The sequence below is a fragment of the Cryptotermes secundus genome, unplaced genomic scaffold, assembly GCF_002891405.2.
Source record: "Cryptotermes secundus unplaced genomic scaffold, Csec_1.0 scaffold33, whole genome shotgun sequence".
NCBI lineage: Eukaryota > Metazoa > Arthropoda > Insecta > Blattodea > Kalotermitidae > Cryptotermes > Cryptotermes secundus.
This window is the reverse complement of record NW_019727088.1, coordinates 1,517,393-1,532,214: the sequence shown is the minus strand read 5'-3', so window position 1 is coordinate 1,532,214 and position 14,822 is coordinate 1,517,393. Positions and strand designations below refer to the sequence as shown.

Here is a 14,822-nt window from a genome sequence, read left to right as displayed (position 1 = left end):
CATTCAGTAAATTTTGGATATAATGTTGCCATCTATCTAATACTGTATTATTTCTATGTCACCTGTCTTTGTCGTCATTGATTGTACTCGTTTCTCCCGTCTTATTTCTCCTCCTTTTTATTACTGAATAGGTTATGTCCTTGTGTGTGAAATTTGAAGTTGTGACTGCATTGCCTACAAATTTTGGTATCCCCTGGTATGTGACAATGTGTAGTCTGGTAGAGCATTACCAGTGTTTTGGAGGAACCTGCTTGCTTCATCTTCAATTGAGGAGTAAGAGGTGGAAGATGGGAACTGCAGTTCCTTCCAAACATGCCAAACAGCATGATGTCACACCCCAGAATACAATAATCTTCAGTTTTTTGTCCATCTTACAGCTTTTTTTTGTGTCACGTTTTTCCATGTCTCCTTTTTGTTCAAATCTAATCATTTTTAATGCTACTTTATTTGTCTTTCTCCCCTCCCCCCCCAAATCTTTACCATTTCCATCAGTTCTTTGTTTAATCTTGTTTTTCCATGCATCTTTTTTTTTCTTTGCCTTTCTGCAGTTCTGTGAGTCCATCATGGCATGTCTTTGTAACTTACCCTTGATGATGTTATCCCACATGCTTCTCCTGCAGTTACTAGTATATTTTGGGCCGCGCCATAGCTCAAGCGGTTAGTTGCTGGCTTCCCACCGCGGCAGCCTGGGTTCGATCCTGGGTCTGGTCAAGTGTGATTTGTGGTGGACAAAGTGGCACTGGTTCAGGTTTTCTCCGAGTATTTCGGTTTCCCCTGCCAATCTTCATTCCACCAATTGCTCCACAATCACCATCACCTATCATCTGGGGCTGGTACAATAGGCCAGAAGTGACCACAGTACAAGGGACTTAGCCCCACCCCACTAGAAATAAAAAAAATACTAGTATATTTTTAAGCAGCTTCAGTTCTTCCAGTGACCTGATTATGTTCTTTAGTACTTTTTCTTTTATCTTGTTTTGGAAGTCTCCTCTGTTTTTTTTTAAGTATTTTAACCTTTGATGTTTTATTATCACTGTCTTAATTACTTTAATAATTTTAAAGTCTGCTACTAGAAGTCTGAGTACTGTTGGAATTAACGCTAGTATCACCTTAATATAAATGTCTTGATTATGTAATTAATTACATTCTCCTGTTTTCCATTCGAACTGTATATTGTTACTTTATGGCATGCTTGTTTCAAATGATCCCTTACCTGCTTCTAACCTACATGGTCTAGAAGATCTCTTCTTTCTGTTTCCCTCAGCAAAATGCCCCATGGACCTTTACATGCCCTGTCCTGTCACTTCCTACTTGAGTGTTGAACCCCTCTATAAGTACAGTTTTAGCCTTCTTGCCACTTTTGATAAGCTCACATTAAACTCGTCACAGCTTGGTTGTGGTGTGTATGAGCAGCATCTCTCAAGTTATCCTATAATGGAAACTCAATTTAGCATTCTACTGTTTATGTATTGTAGATCCACTGTTTTATTGGCAAGCTGCTTGGAGGCTTTTACTGTGTTCTTTTTCCTTCCTCATCACTCCACCAAATTTTATCTAGTATTTTATAGCCTTTATTTTTTCATTTTGTTTTGCCCAAACTCAATCTTTCTTTTTCCATAAATTTAGTTATATATTTGTTCTTCCTATCTTATTTAATATAATTATATCTTTTGTTCCAGTTCTTAAATCTTTTACATGTTTAGGTCTTCTGTGTTATATCATCTGAGATTTCCTGAGGCTAGTTGAAGCAGTTTTAAAATCCACTCTCAGCTTGGTAGGCCTATAATATCTTTACTAAACCCTTTTAGGTGTTCATTTTAGGGTTGAGGCCTTCTGAGCCATCTTGAAGGTAACAGAGACTAGATACCTGCTGTACTTCTCCCTGACAAGCTTTCCGCTTCTTAAACATCCCTCTGCTGCGGTGTAGACATGGGTCAGGCTTCGTAAGGGAAGAGGAGATTCATATGTTACATTTTGCACAATCTTTGCATGAAACACAGCAAAGAAAGCACTGGTTTAACAGTGTATCCAGTGAACTACACAACACTGAAAACATCAAGTGTCCTACTAGTACCTTATCAAATAGCCCTTCTACTTAAGTTAGAACATATTTTATGTGTCATGTATAAATGAAGTGCACTCTTTTAATTCCAAGAATGCATTTTACCATTCCTATTTGCTAGTGAAGAAGAATTTATGTCTTTCCTAAGTTGCTTGTTCAAAATAAATGTAGTGTGTTTACCAGCAGATGTTACAATATGGCATTTTTGCTCTGTTACCTACAGCATACAAAGCCCAGATTCACCAGAAGAAAACCAGTTGCAAATGTGAGGACACAATGTTTAAGTAATGCTAGAGATGTGACTGTCTCTAAGCAGGGTAAAGTAGATAAGCACAAGGCACCAGAGGACCCACTTCTTTTGGAAGTAAAGATCCGCAATTGCTTGTCACCCAGTTGCGTCTATGTGTCACTTCTTGCTCGAGAAGAAAAGATGAATAAGTAAGTAGCCTTAACATAAGAGGCCTGTTTTCTGGTACATTGAACCCTTCAACTCTTCCATTTATAGCTCAGCTGTATGATTTTTTTTAATATAAATAACTAACTCCGTGGAATAGGCCGTGCCATAGCTCAAGCGGTTAGTCACTGGCTTCCCACTGTGGTGGTCCGGTTTCAATTGCAGGTCTGGTCAAGTGGGATTTGTGGTGGACAAAGTGGCACTGGGGCATGTTTTCTCCGAGTACTTCGGTTTCCCCTGCCACTCTTCATTCCACCAAATTCTCCATCATCATAATCACCTGTGGCAGGCTACAATAGGCCAATCCCTGGCTGCTGTGCCGAGTGGACCCAGTTGGACTCCACCCCCACTAAGCAAATTTTATAACTTTGTAGTCATTGTTATTATGGCTTCTGTAAATGAATCAAGTGTTGACCGTTACATCTTTTTCAGTATGTTTATCAGAGATGCTTTGTAACAATTGTCAATAGGCTGATCTTCAGGATTGAATGCAATGTGGATAATGAGTACAGTATTTTCAGATTTTTTAATTGTCCATTTTCTAATCACCTACACCCTGTCTCACCTCTTATTACCATGGATAACTGGGATTTCACTGTATAAATTATTTGCATTAAAAATGCATCTTTGTTGTCTCTGTGCACTTTGGCTAGTGCACGTACACGTTGATGTGGAGTGTGGGTGAGGAAGTTCACATTTAAGGATACTGTTGTTAGAGAACATTTTGTTATAGTACCTTGAAGTGATAAAAATTAAGATTATCATCCCTGTCATGTATTTATTTCCTCTCCCCCTCCTCAAGATAACCACAGTTGAATTTGTAAAACATTTTGCTGTACAGGAGACAACCACTTAAAAGATGATGATATGAGTGATTGAATGTTAGCACATTTGCCCTGGTTATCTTGAACTACTTGTACATCATGGGATCAAATATGATACTAAGCATAAAATTAAACTTAAATTTTATTGTAGGTGTTTCTGTATTTTAATATTGTCACATGAGTGAGTGTTGGGTTGGAATGGAGAATGGATTTATTGATCACTTAAATGCTCACAACTTGTGACCACAAGTAATTATAGTGCCATCAAAAATCTCCACTAGTCGTTTCCTGGTAACAGCTTTTAACACTGGAGATTCTTCAGCTTACACACTCATGCCATTGCCAGCTGGCTGCTGTCTCATAACTGCACAAGAGCTGTTTTTTAATTCGCTTAGTGGAGGTTGTAGTCCAACTAGGTCCACTCGGCACGGTGGCCACTGATTGGCCTATTGTAGCCTGCCCCAGGTGATTATGATGTTGGAGAATTTGGTGGAATGAAGATTGGCAAGGGAAACCAAAGTACTCTGTGAACACTCGCCCCAGCGCCACTTTGTCCACTACAGATCTCACTTGACTATACCCGGGATCAAACCCGGGCTGCCGCAGTGGGAAGCCAGCAACTAACCCATTGAGCTATGGCGCGGCCTTAATAACTGCACAAACTAAGTCTTCTCTTAACAGACCACCTTACAAGTGACTAATGCTCAGCTGGTGTCCTCGTTATGTAACCCCTTGGCACGGACCACATAGATGACACCATTTCCAGCGGTTCCTCTATTATGCATGGACTCATTGCTATGGGAAACTGTTTCACAGTCGCTACCTAGTGATGGGTCTACACTCTGCATTGCTCCTTCCTTTAGGCTATTCATCCCAAATAGCCAACCAGAATGCCACCATTTCTTCTTTTCTGAGGGCTGTGATTATGACATCTCTGATCAGTCTCACCTCCCTTCCCCATGGCTTCGTTCTCAACAGAGATTACTCTCCAACCGCTCCCTCTGCTCCCTCCTAAAGGCTGCTTGCTCTCAGTGGTTCCCTCATGAGCTGCCAGGTATGTCACCATATACCTTCTGTTGGTGAGGGAAGAAGTTCCAAAAGTGATGAGTGCTCCTACATCCATGGGTCTTCAGCTATTGTTAGTGGTCTCGTCTTTCGTTTTGGAGGGGGGCAACCCCCCTCCCCCACCATGTCCAATCACTCATTTTCCACAAGCCATAGGAAATCCTGACTATTTGCTTTGCAGCCTCAAATTTGTGAGTTTGTCCATGGGCCTCATATAATGTCTCCTTGCTTCCCAGATGTAGCTCCTTTCTATGATCCTTTATCCTGTTGTTGCATTGTGTATTGTGTATTCACACATGAAAGTAGGAAGAATACTCCGATAGAAGAAGATAGGTGTGACTTGTGTATTGAGATACAACATAAGAATGACAAATCCTGAACAGTTTTAATATTTAAAATTTATCATTATATATGACAAATATATATTTTAGTCATTTTGGTATAAAGACAACAGGGCATGCAATGAAGTAGTTCAACATACATAGAAAAGCACCTGAAGATGGCACTCTAGTGCTGAAACACGTAGTGCAAGAGAGAAGAGTGAGGTGAATAAATGTATGCACTGTAAGATGGTCAGAATAAATCATGGACATAAATCAGTGCAACAGGATGCTAAAATATAACATTAACCCTTCCGCACCGACATCCGTGTGCTGCACTGACCCTTTAAATAANTGTTTTCAGGATTACCACACCAAACTCAACTTTTAGCAGTTCGAGTGAGTAAAAAAATATTATTTATCATAATTATATTAAAATATATATATAGTTTTGTTCTTCGTTTCATTATGAATATTTCTGTGAAAATTTTATCTCAATATACCTATTTTTGCGAGAGTTACTAAATTTTTCATGGATAAGTACATTTTTCTGTTTAATAATTAAATACCCCGTCGGTTTGGCGGTAGGAAAAGATTTAAATACTATCCGTCCCGGAAGGGTTAACAATAATTACCACCTGAGTATTTGTATACACAAATATGGTGAAATGTGTTACCAGGAGGAGTAATCATTTATAAGGGACCTCCTCATTCTCTACCTTGGACTATTCCTTCTGGATTTGCCTCCAAATCCATGGCCTCTGTCTTCTTCAAACTTCATTTGTTTTCCTTTCCTTTTCCGATGACAGCAGTGTGTTAAATACATAAAGTCTTGTTTATATTAATGTGATTTCCATACTGCCCATGCAGAATTTCGAAATTTGAAATGGTTTGATGATGGTGTATTACATTTGGGATTACAGAGTTTCTGGATTATGTCCAGTGTCTAGCATTCCAAAAGAACACAACATTTTGAGAAGTGGTGTCTGTCCTCAAGAGAAGGGGTGGGATGTATCTACTTTGTTGGTTCTGTTAGAAAGAGGTAATCACAATCACTGGACTTTTGTTTCAGATAGCTCTTTCTGATGGACCCAACTGAATAGGCGCTTCCTTACCTTTTACCTGAAGACAGCAGCAGGTCACTTTCTGAAATGTTGTGTTCTTTCAGAATACTAGATGAATGGCAAAGTCCAGAAATCCCATAATCGCCAATTTCAGAATTGCTTTCTTTTTCAGTTTAATGCATCAGCTTCAGGAATATTATGCAACCGCCAGCTCTTACACAGATAACTGGGAAGTGAACAGTAAGTGTTGTGTCTTCAGTGTAGAATACAAGCAGTGGTACAGGGCCATCATTTTGGAGCTGAACCTACCTAACCAACAAGCTAGGGTGAGTGATTTTCATATCAGTTCAAGTGATCCTATTGAAAATCACAGTCATTCCTTTACTATACCAAGTGAAAATCACTTCAAAATATTGCAGTATATTTTGATATGAAATAATTATTACATGTTTCAAATAAAGATTGTTATAAATTTAGTATGTTGTAGAAAGTTACAGCTATTTTCCAGCCAATTAGTGGTTTTATTGAACAAATATGAAAGATAATTTGAAAAGTACCCATAAGATGCATATGAAGCCAAGACCACTATTGTGACTCTTAATTTTTGTAACAGACTGAACACAATGTAACATCATTCAATATTATACAAGTACTGCTCATGTGATGCTCTTTTACAGGATAAAAGGAAGAGTATCACCATTTACTTTTCATGGCATTGCTGACCTGTTCATCATACCCATGTCATGAAACATTACAATTCAATCTTTAGCATTCTTTCTTATGAGGGTAAGTCAATAAGTAAGTTACAAATGGATACAGAACTTAAACAAATAAGAGTACTGATTTGAAAAATGCTTTTATTTCTCAACATAATCTCCCTGCACATTGAGGCACTTGTCCCATCATTTCACAAGCCCCTGAAAACCAGCAGCATAAAATTCTTTGGGCTGCTGTCGGAACCAGGCGGTGACTTCCCTTTCTACAGCTTCATTGTCAGGAAAGTGTTCAGCCGAAAAATGTTGTTTAAGAGGGCCAAACAAGTGGAAGTCGCTTGGAGCAAGGTCAGGGCTGTATGGAGGATGCTCGAGGACTTCCCGCTTGAAATTTCGCAGCATCTCATTTGTGTTGTTGGCAGTATGGGGACGCACGTTGTTATGCAAGAGCAACACGCCTTTAGTGAGGAGTCCTGGTTGCTTCCGTTTAATGGCCTTAACGAAGTTTCCTGAGGATGTTACAATAGGAGTCAGCATTTACAGTTTGTCCTTGAGGCTGGAATTGCGGTGAGCAGTATGCCTTTGTGACCCCACTGATCATCACTTTTCTGGAGGATGGTGTCACCTTAAACTTTTTTTGGCAGGTGACTCAGGATGTTTCCACTGGATTGACACATGCTTTGTCTCGGGCTGGTTATGGTGAACCCAAGACTCATCACCTGTGACAGTTCAGGCTAGCATATCATGTTCTTCATTGTGGTAGCAATTAAGATGCTGTAATGCCAGACTCATTCTTTGCATTTTGTGTTGTGGGGTCAGCATGCGCGGCACCCATCGTGCACAGACTTTGTGAAAACCTAACCTGTCATGCATTATGAGGTAGGCCACGCCATGTGAACAACCAGTAGCAGTGGTTGTAGTGTCTGTAGTTACCCTTCTATCTTCTTGGATTAAGTCTTCAACCCGTTGCACATTCACCTCTGTGGCAATCTCCATTGGCCAGCCAACACAGTGTTCATCTTTGATATGTGTCCGCCCTTCAGAGAACTTCTGCACCAAATTATAAACAGCTTGACGTGACAGGCACTTCTCTCCATAAATGGGAACATTTCTTTATGAATATTCTTTGATTCCATACCTTTTGCCCACAAAAATTGCACAACGGAGCGGTGCTCAAGGGTTGTACACTGACTTAGAGGCACCGTCATCTTGCAACTGCTGTTTTGCTTTTGTAAATATCGATTGTCTCATGTCGAATATCATCGGTTGCCACTGGACTAATGCTGCCATCTAGTGGCGATAGCCTCAAGTGCCTCATTCAAACATGTAGTACCCCACATCAATTTGTAACTTACTTATTGACTCACCTACATACCATTAAGTAGGTCCCAGAGGCCATGTATCCTGTATGTGTGTATTTCCATGGTTTCTCTCAGTGCCTCCTGACAAATGCTGAGGTAATACCTTAACACTGGAACTGCCAGCTTAGTTAGTTAGTTATTTAGAGAGGGTGGGTTTCCCCATGCACCACGACCAGTTTGATCTATTGTGCTTCCCTCTATGATATTCTACCAGTCTGTATACCCTTCCGATAAATGGTGCGTACCATCAGTCCCGCCAAGCAAGCGAGTTTGGCCACTTGCTTAGCGGTGTCTATAATGCTTCCCCCATCTATCAGAGGCCTTAGAGACTATTGTTGGGCGGGAAACGTCCTGGAATTTGGCTCAGTGATCCCCTTTGGGGATATGAAGTCTTTTACATGCTGTAAAGTTACGACACGGGACACACAGCTTAAAGTCTCTCCTGGAGGACTTGTTCCCTGAATTTTTCCGCCCTTAAAAATTCGACGACCTCCGCCGGGTATTTGAACCCGCGTACTACGAGTCATGAGGTGGGAACGTTACCTCTAGACTATGGAGGCCGCTTAACTGCCAGCTTAATACCTACAGTGCCAGATCATCATTTCATGTTGTCAGGCCTTCCCTTCTTTTATGGGTAGATAATGTATGCTGTATGTAATGGTCAGAGACAGAAATCAGCTAATGTGGCATTGATTGGTTGTTGACAGTGGCTGTAGGTCTCAGACAGTATAATGAATCATCATCAAGAATAGTGAATTTTCTGTGCCAGTGCCAGTGAGTAATTTGGCAGAATTGGCTGATGACGGGCAACAGTGCCAAAGAGCAGATAGCCAGTGATAAGTTGGTGAAAGAGAATTTATTGAACTCTTAACAATCAAGTTGCTCTGCTGAAAAGTAAATAAAAATATGGTCTTTGAAGGGAATCTCAGTTTATTTTACTGAAGGAGTCAAGTGGTTGTAGACTTTCTGAAAAACTCAGAGGATATATTAATTTGAATATAAAGGATAATTCTGAACAAACAAAATTTATGTATATTTCCAGTTCTAGCTTCTCTCCTTTCATGCATGGACAGAATAATCAAGGACAAAGATTGACCAGGAATGATATGATAGTATCATCATAGCTAGCCAGTATCCAAAACTATTCATTGTAACACTATGGAATAGACTTTTTAGAATAATGGAGGTCATTATTGACTCTTACTAGCCAGTATATGCTACCAAAGGTCAGTAGTCATTGTTGACATTGGCCTGTCATGCTTCCTAATTTCTGTCTTAGACCTCTGTAAAAGGATTGCTAAGAACTTTAAATGTTTCTTGGCTGTAGTAGTTTCTATAAAATATCAGCAGATGCCACATGCTATCAGATTTAGCATATTGGGGAAAAGTTTCAATTTTCAGCCTGGCTAGCACAGGCATCTGCATGAGGCCAAATGTCTTACCATTGACACAGGCCACATTCTGTTCCATATTGTCATGATTCAGGGGTATGACTATAGATGGAGTATGAATTGGATACTGGATATAGGGACACCACTTGGAACTACAAGTAATTACAGTGCCACCACTGATCTCCACAATTTACAAATCACTGCTCAAAGACTAAGTCTTCTCTAGCTTACTGTGTCTTCAACAGCCATTTCCTGGCAATGGCTTCTAACAGTGGAGATTCTTCAGCTTTCCGTGTTCAGGTCCTCTTGACACAGCTACCCATACAGAGCTCCTGTCAGTTCCTTAAACTGCCAACTGTGAACTCCAGACCTCAACTGACCCTACTTTTAACATTTCAGCATGAACCACATAGAAAACGCCATTTCAGTTCTTATAGCCCAACAGTACCTTGACTGTTACATGCATGTCTGTTGCCATGGAAACCTGCTTACCAAGCAGTTGCCCAGCCATAGCTCAGGTATTGTTGATGTGTTTCCCGGCTGTTACCAAACTACGGCCATTGTCCCACCGTTTGCTTCAAGATTCCCGCCCAGCATCAGGTCTGTACACCACAATATCCTTTCCAGTTCTTCTTTATTGCCATTATCCCCGTCAGCACTAAATAACCTGTTCGGTGAAGAGAACATCATTGTATAAAAATACATTGCACATAAGAAGAGAAACCAAGCTGAATCTCTGGATTCTAGAGGAACATGGTGGACACATTCCGTCCTTGGCTTTGCTTGTTCACCACCAACATTTAAACTGTACTGTGTTCATATTGCTGTTCTCCATTTTTCAACAGGTCCTCTTGAATGACGTTGCTAAAGAAGAAATAGTTCCACTGTCAAACTTACAGCTTCTTGATCCAAAATTTTTGTCCCTTCATGATGGAGCGATTAAATGTCACTTAGCAGGAGTGCGAGCTGCAGGGGACAAAGCTGAATGGCCGAGCATGGCGTGTGAATTTCTCAGTGATAAAATTGCTGAATATCCATACATATTCATCACAAAAAAGGTACTTGAATTGTATTTTCCTTTTTGATATACTTGTGTGTTTTCATATAATTCTTGTACTTTGTCTGAAGTGCAGTTACCAGAGAAGGTCACTGTAGCATTATATTCCTGACTTTAATGGACATGTGCATGGATTGTATTTAGCTGGGCAGTGGTCAATTTGTTGTACAAGTTTAAAGGCTCCCCATAGAATGGTTGCAATGTTCTCATGTCCACCTTATTGGTTTTGTTGATTCCATGAGTCATGAAAAATGGTGTGTGTTTCTGTATTGTATGCTGCTGGGTGTTGATGCCACGCACTCTTGTAGGCAGTTATCACTGTTTGAGAGGAGCATACTGCTAACATTTTTGGGGTAACCTGAACAGCATGTTATTTAGAGTGTGTCCTGTCTGCTTTCATTGCAACCTAACAATGGAGGCAGTAGGTTCCTCTGAAAGTCAGGTTACTGCCCAAAAGACTGCATGATGTCATAACTGAAAACCACAACCACCACCACCACCAACTGGCTCTGTAGCCCTTTGTGGGCCTTGGCTCCCTGCACCAACAGCCTCCAAACATAAGCATCTCTGTCCATTGTAATGTATCTCCAGTCTTTAACCTTCATTATCCTAAGGTCTTCTCTGGCAACTGAAAACACTATAATCTAAACTTTTATTGCCATGAAAACTTCAGATTCCTTATATCAATGTCTAGTATTCATATGCAGTTTTCAAGGACAGATATATGCATCTACTCGCAAATAGGTAGGAGGTGGCTGTTAACTGCGATATCGTTAATGCTGTCAGTAAATTCATGGTCAGATTTTTCTTCCAATTAGAAAGCTTTTTAAATTCAGAGTTCTCTTTATATTTTGTTTCTCTTGTATATGTATTTTCACAGTGATTTCAGTTTCATAAAATGTTCAGAATGCCGAAGAAATTCCCTAGTCAGGAATATAGTAACTTAGGTTATGGAATGCAGACTTCATTCTCCTAGGCAAGGAAGAAACCCAGAGAGTGGTGTAATGGTACCTTTATGAACTGTATACTGTAAATAGGTAAAAGATACTGAAAAAGTCACAGCCGGTTAGAAAACTTATGACAAAACTGCAAGAAAAAAACATGTGTTATGAACAGTTTTTCATATACAGGTAATATTAAGAAAATAGAAGTACAAACAATTCTTGTTGCTGTAATAATGAAGTTATCATTACAAACCATACTCATTCTATTGAGTTTAGATTGTATTTACATTGTGAGATGCCATGGAATAACTATAATGAAATCATTCTGTAAACTCCTACATATTCTGTTGACGGTGCAAGTTAGCAAATGAACAGACCTTCTGCAAGTTTAAGTAATGTATAAAAGAATACCATGTTTATTCACTTAAATGGAATGACATATTACAGGGTGAAATTGAAAATTGGTCACTGCCTGTGGAGCTGTGGGTGAAAAAAGTGAAGCCAGGCGGACCCTTGGAACCAACTCAGGAAGAGTGGATCATGCTAAACAAGAAATTAGTGGACCAAGGTCTTGCCATACCTATCAAAGGGTAAGGTTATATGTACGTTGTGCAAAAGAATGTCAGAAGTCATTGTCTCTGACATTATGAACTCAAATCACCTACCAGTCATTTTCAACATGCTGGATCATGTTATAACTAGGAATCTTTCAGACCTGGTTGACAAATTCACAGATCTGGAGCAGTTTCAGAGCCTGGCCTCTCAACTGGAATCCAGATTAAGTCGGGGGAACAGAAAGGGACCGCACCATAGCTCAAGCGGTTAGTCGTTGGCTTCCCACTGTGGTGGCCCAGGTTCAATCCCAGGTCTGGTCAAGTAGGATTTGTGGTGGACAAAGTGGTGCTGGGGCAGGTTTTCTCCGAATACTTCGGTTCCCCTGCCAATCATCATCCCGCCAATTGCTCCACAATCACCCTCACCTGTCATCTGGGGCTGGTACAATAGGCCAGAAGTGGCCGCAGTACAAGGGGCTTAGTCCCACCCCACTAGCAATAAAAAAAAGTCAGGGGAAGAAGCTGATAAAGCAGCCAGTGACTTTACTGCGTCTATAGCTTCAGTGTACAGGCTATCAACAAGAAATGTTACACTCTTTGACCTCAATAAGGATCTACCTGATCTGGAGAGTCTGTTGAAACATAAATGGAGGTTAAGGAAACTGGCAAGTACCCCATCCAGCATGTGAAACAGCAATTAATTAGGTGGCCAAAACCATTAGACGAATGGCCCTTAGGAAGCAAAAGTAGGAAACTGTGAGGTCACAGCTCAAGCTGTTGGACCTGGTGTGAAATCACTTATGAAAAGGGATGGACCAAAGGCACCAACCACTGTTCAAGAACCTGTAGTAATAATATTATCACCCGCACCAGAAAGCCAAAGTGATTGCGAATTATTTAGAAAACCAGTTTACATCTCATGACCTTGTGTGATGAAACATTAACGACAGGTGGAGACTAGAGTCCAAGCTCTGCTCACATCTGTGGACAGCACCCTCTTGGGAAAAGTAAGACCTTGTGACATACATCAGGTAGTAAGGTAAGAAAAGGTAAAGCTATCCTGACTGGCCATCTTCAGGTGTACAGGTTATCAATAAGGAGTCTGCTGCTCACTCTTTCTTTCCTTTCTTTCTTTTTCTTTCATTGCATCTAGTAACTGGTAACTGATGGTAGCCCACATAACCAAAATAACCAGAGGAAACTACAGTAGGAGGAGAGAAAACTACATTACAGTGAGCAGCAGAATCCTTAACCATAACAACCTCTACACCTCAAAATGGCCAGTTATGCTGAAACATATAGTGTCCAATAAAGGAATACAAAGAAAGAATAGTGAACGACAGTGCACATAGAGAGTACAAAAGCTACAAAAGTCAAATATATGTTGTTGCTCTTAAGATATTATGTGTGTAAAAGGATTTTACTGTACATTTCAGAGAATCTGAGGTCCCGAGTATTCCATCATTGCAAGTACTTAAAGAACTGGATGAAAAACATCTGGAAGCAAATGAGAATGGTGTTGCATGCTGGTTGCCGTTGTCTGTCCAGGTATATGATATGGGCATATCTTACACATCTGTCAATAATATTTGCATGTCTTTTGCAGACTTTCAGGATCCTTGTAACTGAGTGAAACTGTAACACAGTGATGTGTTCACAAATCAAATTTTGCAAGTAAAGGTACAGATCATAAGTAGAATTAAAAGGCTGGTGATAGTTCAGCATAAACCCAAAGAGCAGTTTTTTACTTTTAACTCAGTAAAACTGTAGGTATGGAAGACCATCAGCAGCACAGAAAGAGATAATTTATAAATTGCTGTTCTACTTTTATCCCAGTAAAACCAACACAAGCCAATACCAGCTAAAACCCAGAGAATTCATTTTTATGAATCTTTACCAGCACATAATTTTACTTCACCATCAACAGAAAATAACTTTTCATAACTGTTTTTACTGTAGGTTATTGATTATAGTGACTAGGCCTCAGGCTGGACAACCAGGATTCAATTCCCAGCATGAGCAGTAGATGTTTGTATATTCCATAGAGTCCACACTGGTTGTAGTGCCTGCTCAACCTGCGAAACAATGAGTGCCAGGGGTTGTATCACCAGGGATATGGGGCTGTTCTTCCACTCCCCATATGCCTTCAAGGCATGGTGCTTAGTTATATAATTAACACTTTAAAGACTGTTTAGGGAAAAATCAACACCTCCTATTGTGAGAACCATTTGAAAACTACAGATACACTATGTGCACAGAATGCAAAGTTTTAGCAGGTTAAAGCTGGTGGTGTATTTAGTAACGTGTCTGATATATATCCATATATGGCTGGAAAGAGTTAAGTATAGGGATAGCTATACTTTTTGATTACCCTCATAGTCAGAATATTTTGCACATCAGAGGCATCAGTAATTTGTATTTATTTTGTAGTCGCCCAAAATTGTTGTATTTATTCCATTGGCTGAAATGTGAGGGCTTAATGCAGTTTTATTGACTTCAAGGGAATGCAGTTCATGCTTGTAGCTTCTGTTTAAGATTCATGGTTTTATACTCTTCGTTATTAAGCAGAGACAGGCCTTACATTCAGTAATGCTTATCTTCTTTTAACAGTTTCCTTGATACCTTTTGGTTCCTTCTCTCATAGCTCCTGTTTTAATTTCATGCAAGCCAACAAATTCTTCCATTATTTATTAGTTTATTTATCAGTGCACAGGATGATATTGAAGAAAGCATGCTGATATTAATTAGAGGAGGTCAGTGGTACTCCACTTGAAGAGTTATCATAACTCAAAACGAAGACAGCACACACACACACATACCCAGCAGGCCCAGCAGTATAACACACACAGTCACAGGAGCAAGACACAACACAAAGCACAATACACACACGAAAGTAGGAAGAATACTCCGATAGAAGAAGATAGGTGTGACTCGCGTATTGAGATACGACATAAGGATGGCAAATCCTGAACAGTTTTAATATTTTTAATATTTAAAATTTATCAATATATAT

General features: G+C 39.9%; 1 protein-coding gene across 1 annotated transcript in view; it reads left to right on the top strand.

Moving 5' to 3' along the window:
* The window catches only part of LOC111864288 (RING finger protein 17), a 145,090-nt gene that overhangs the window by 104,360 nt on the left and 25,908 nt on the right, over window positions 1-14,822 (top strand). Inside the window, exons 18-22 of the mRNA XM_023851424.2 lie at window positions 2,286-2,500; window positions 5,962-6,115; window positions 10,100-10,312; window positions 11,703-11,845; window positions 13,246-13,357. Of these exons, the coding sequence (XP_023707192.1) occupies window positions 2,286-2,500; window positions 5,962-6,115; window positions 10,100-10,312; window positions 11,703-11,845; window positions 13,246-13,357 (837 nt within the window). The remainder of the gene's footprint in view (window positions 1-2,285; window positions 2,501-5,961; window positions 6,116-10,099; window positions 10,313-11,702; window positions 11,846-13,245; window positions 13,358-14,822) is intronic.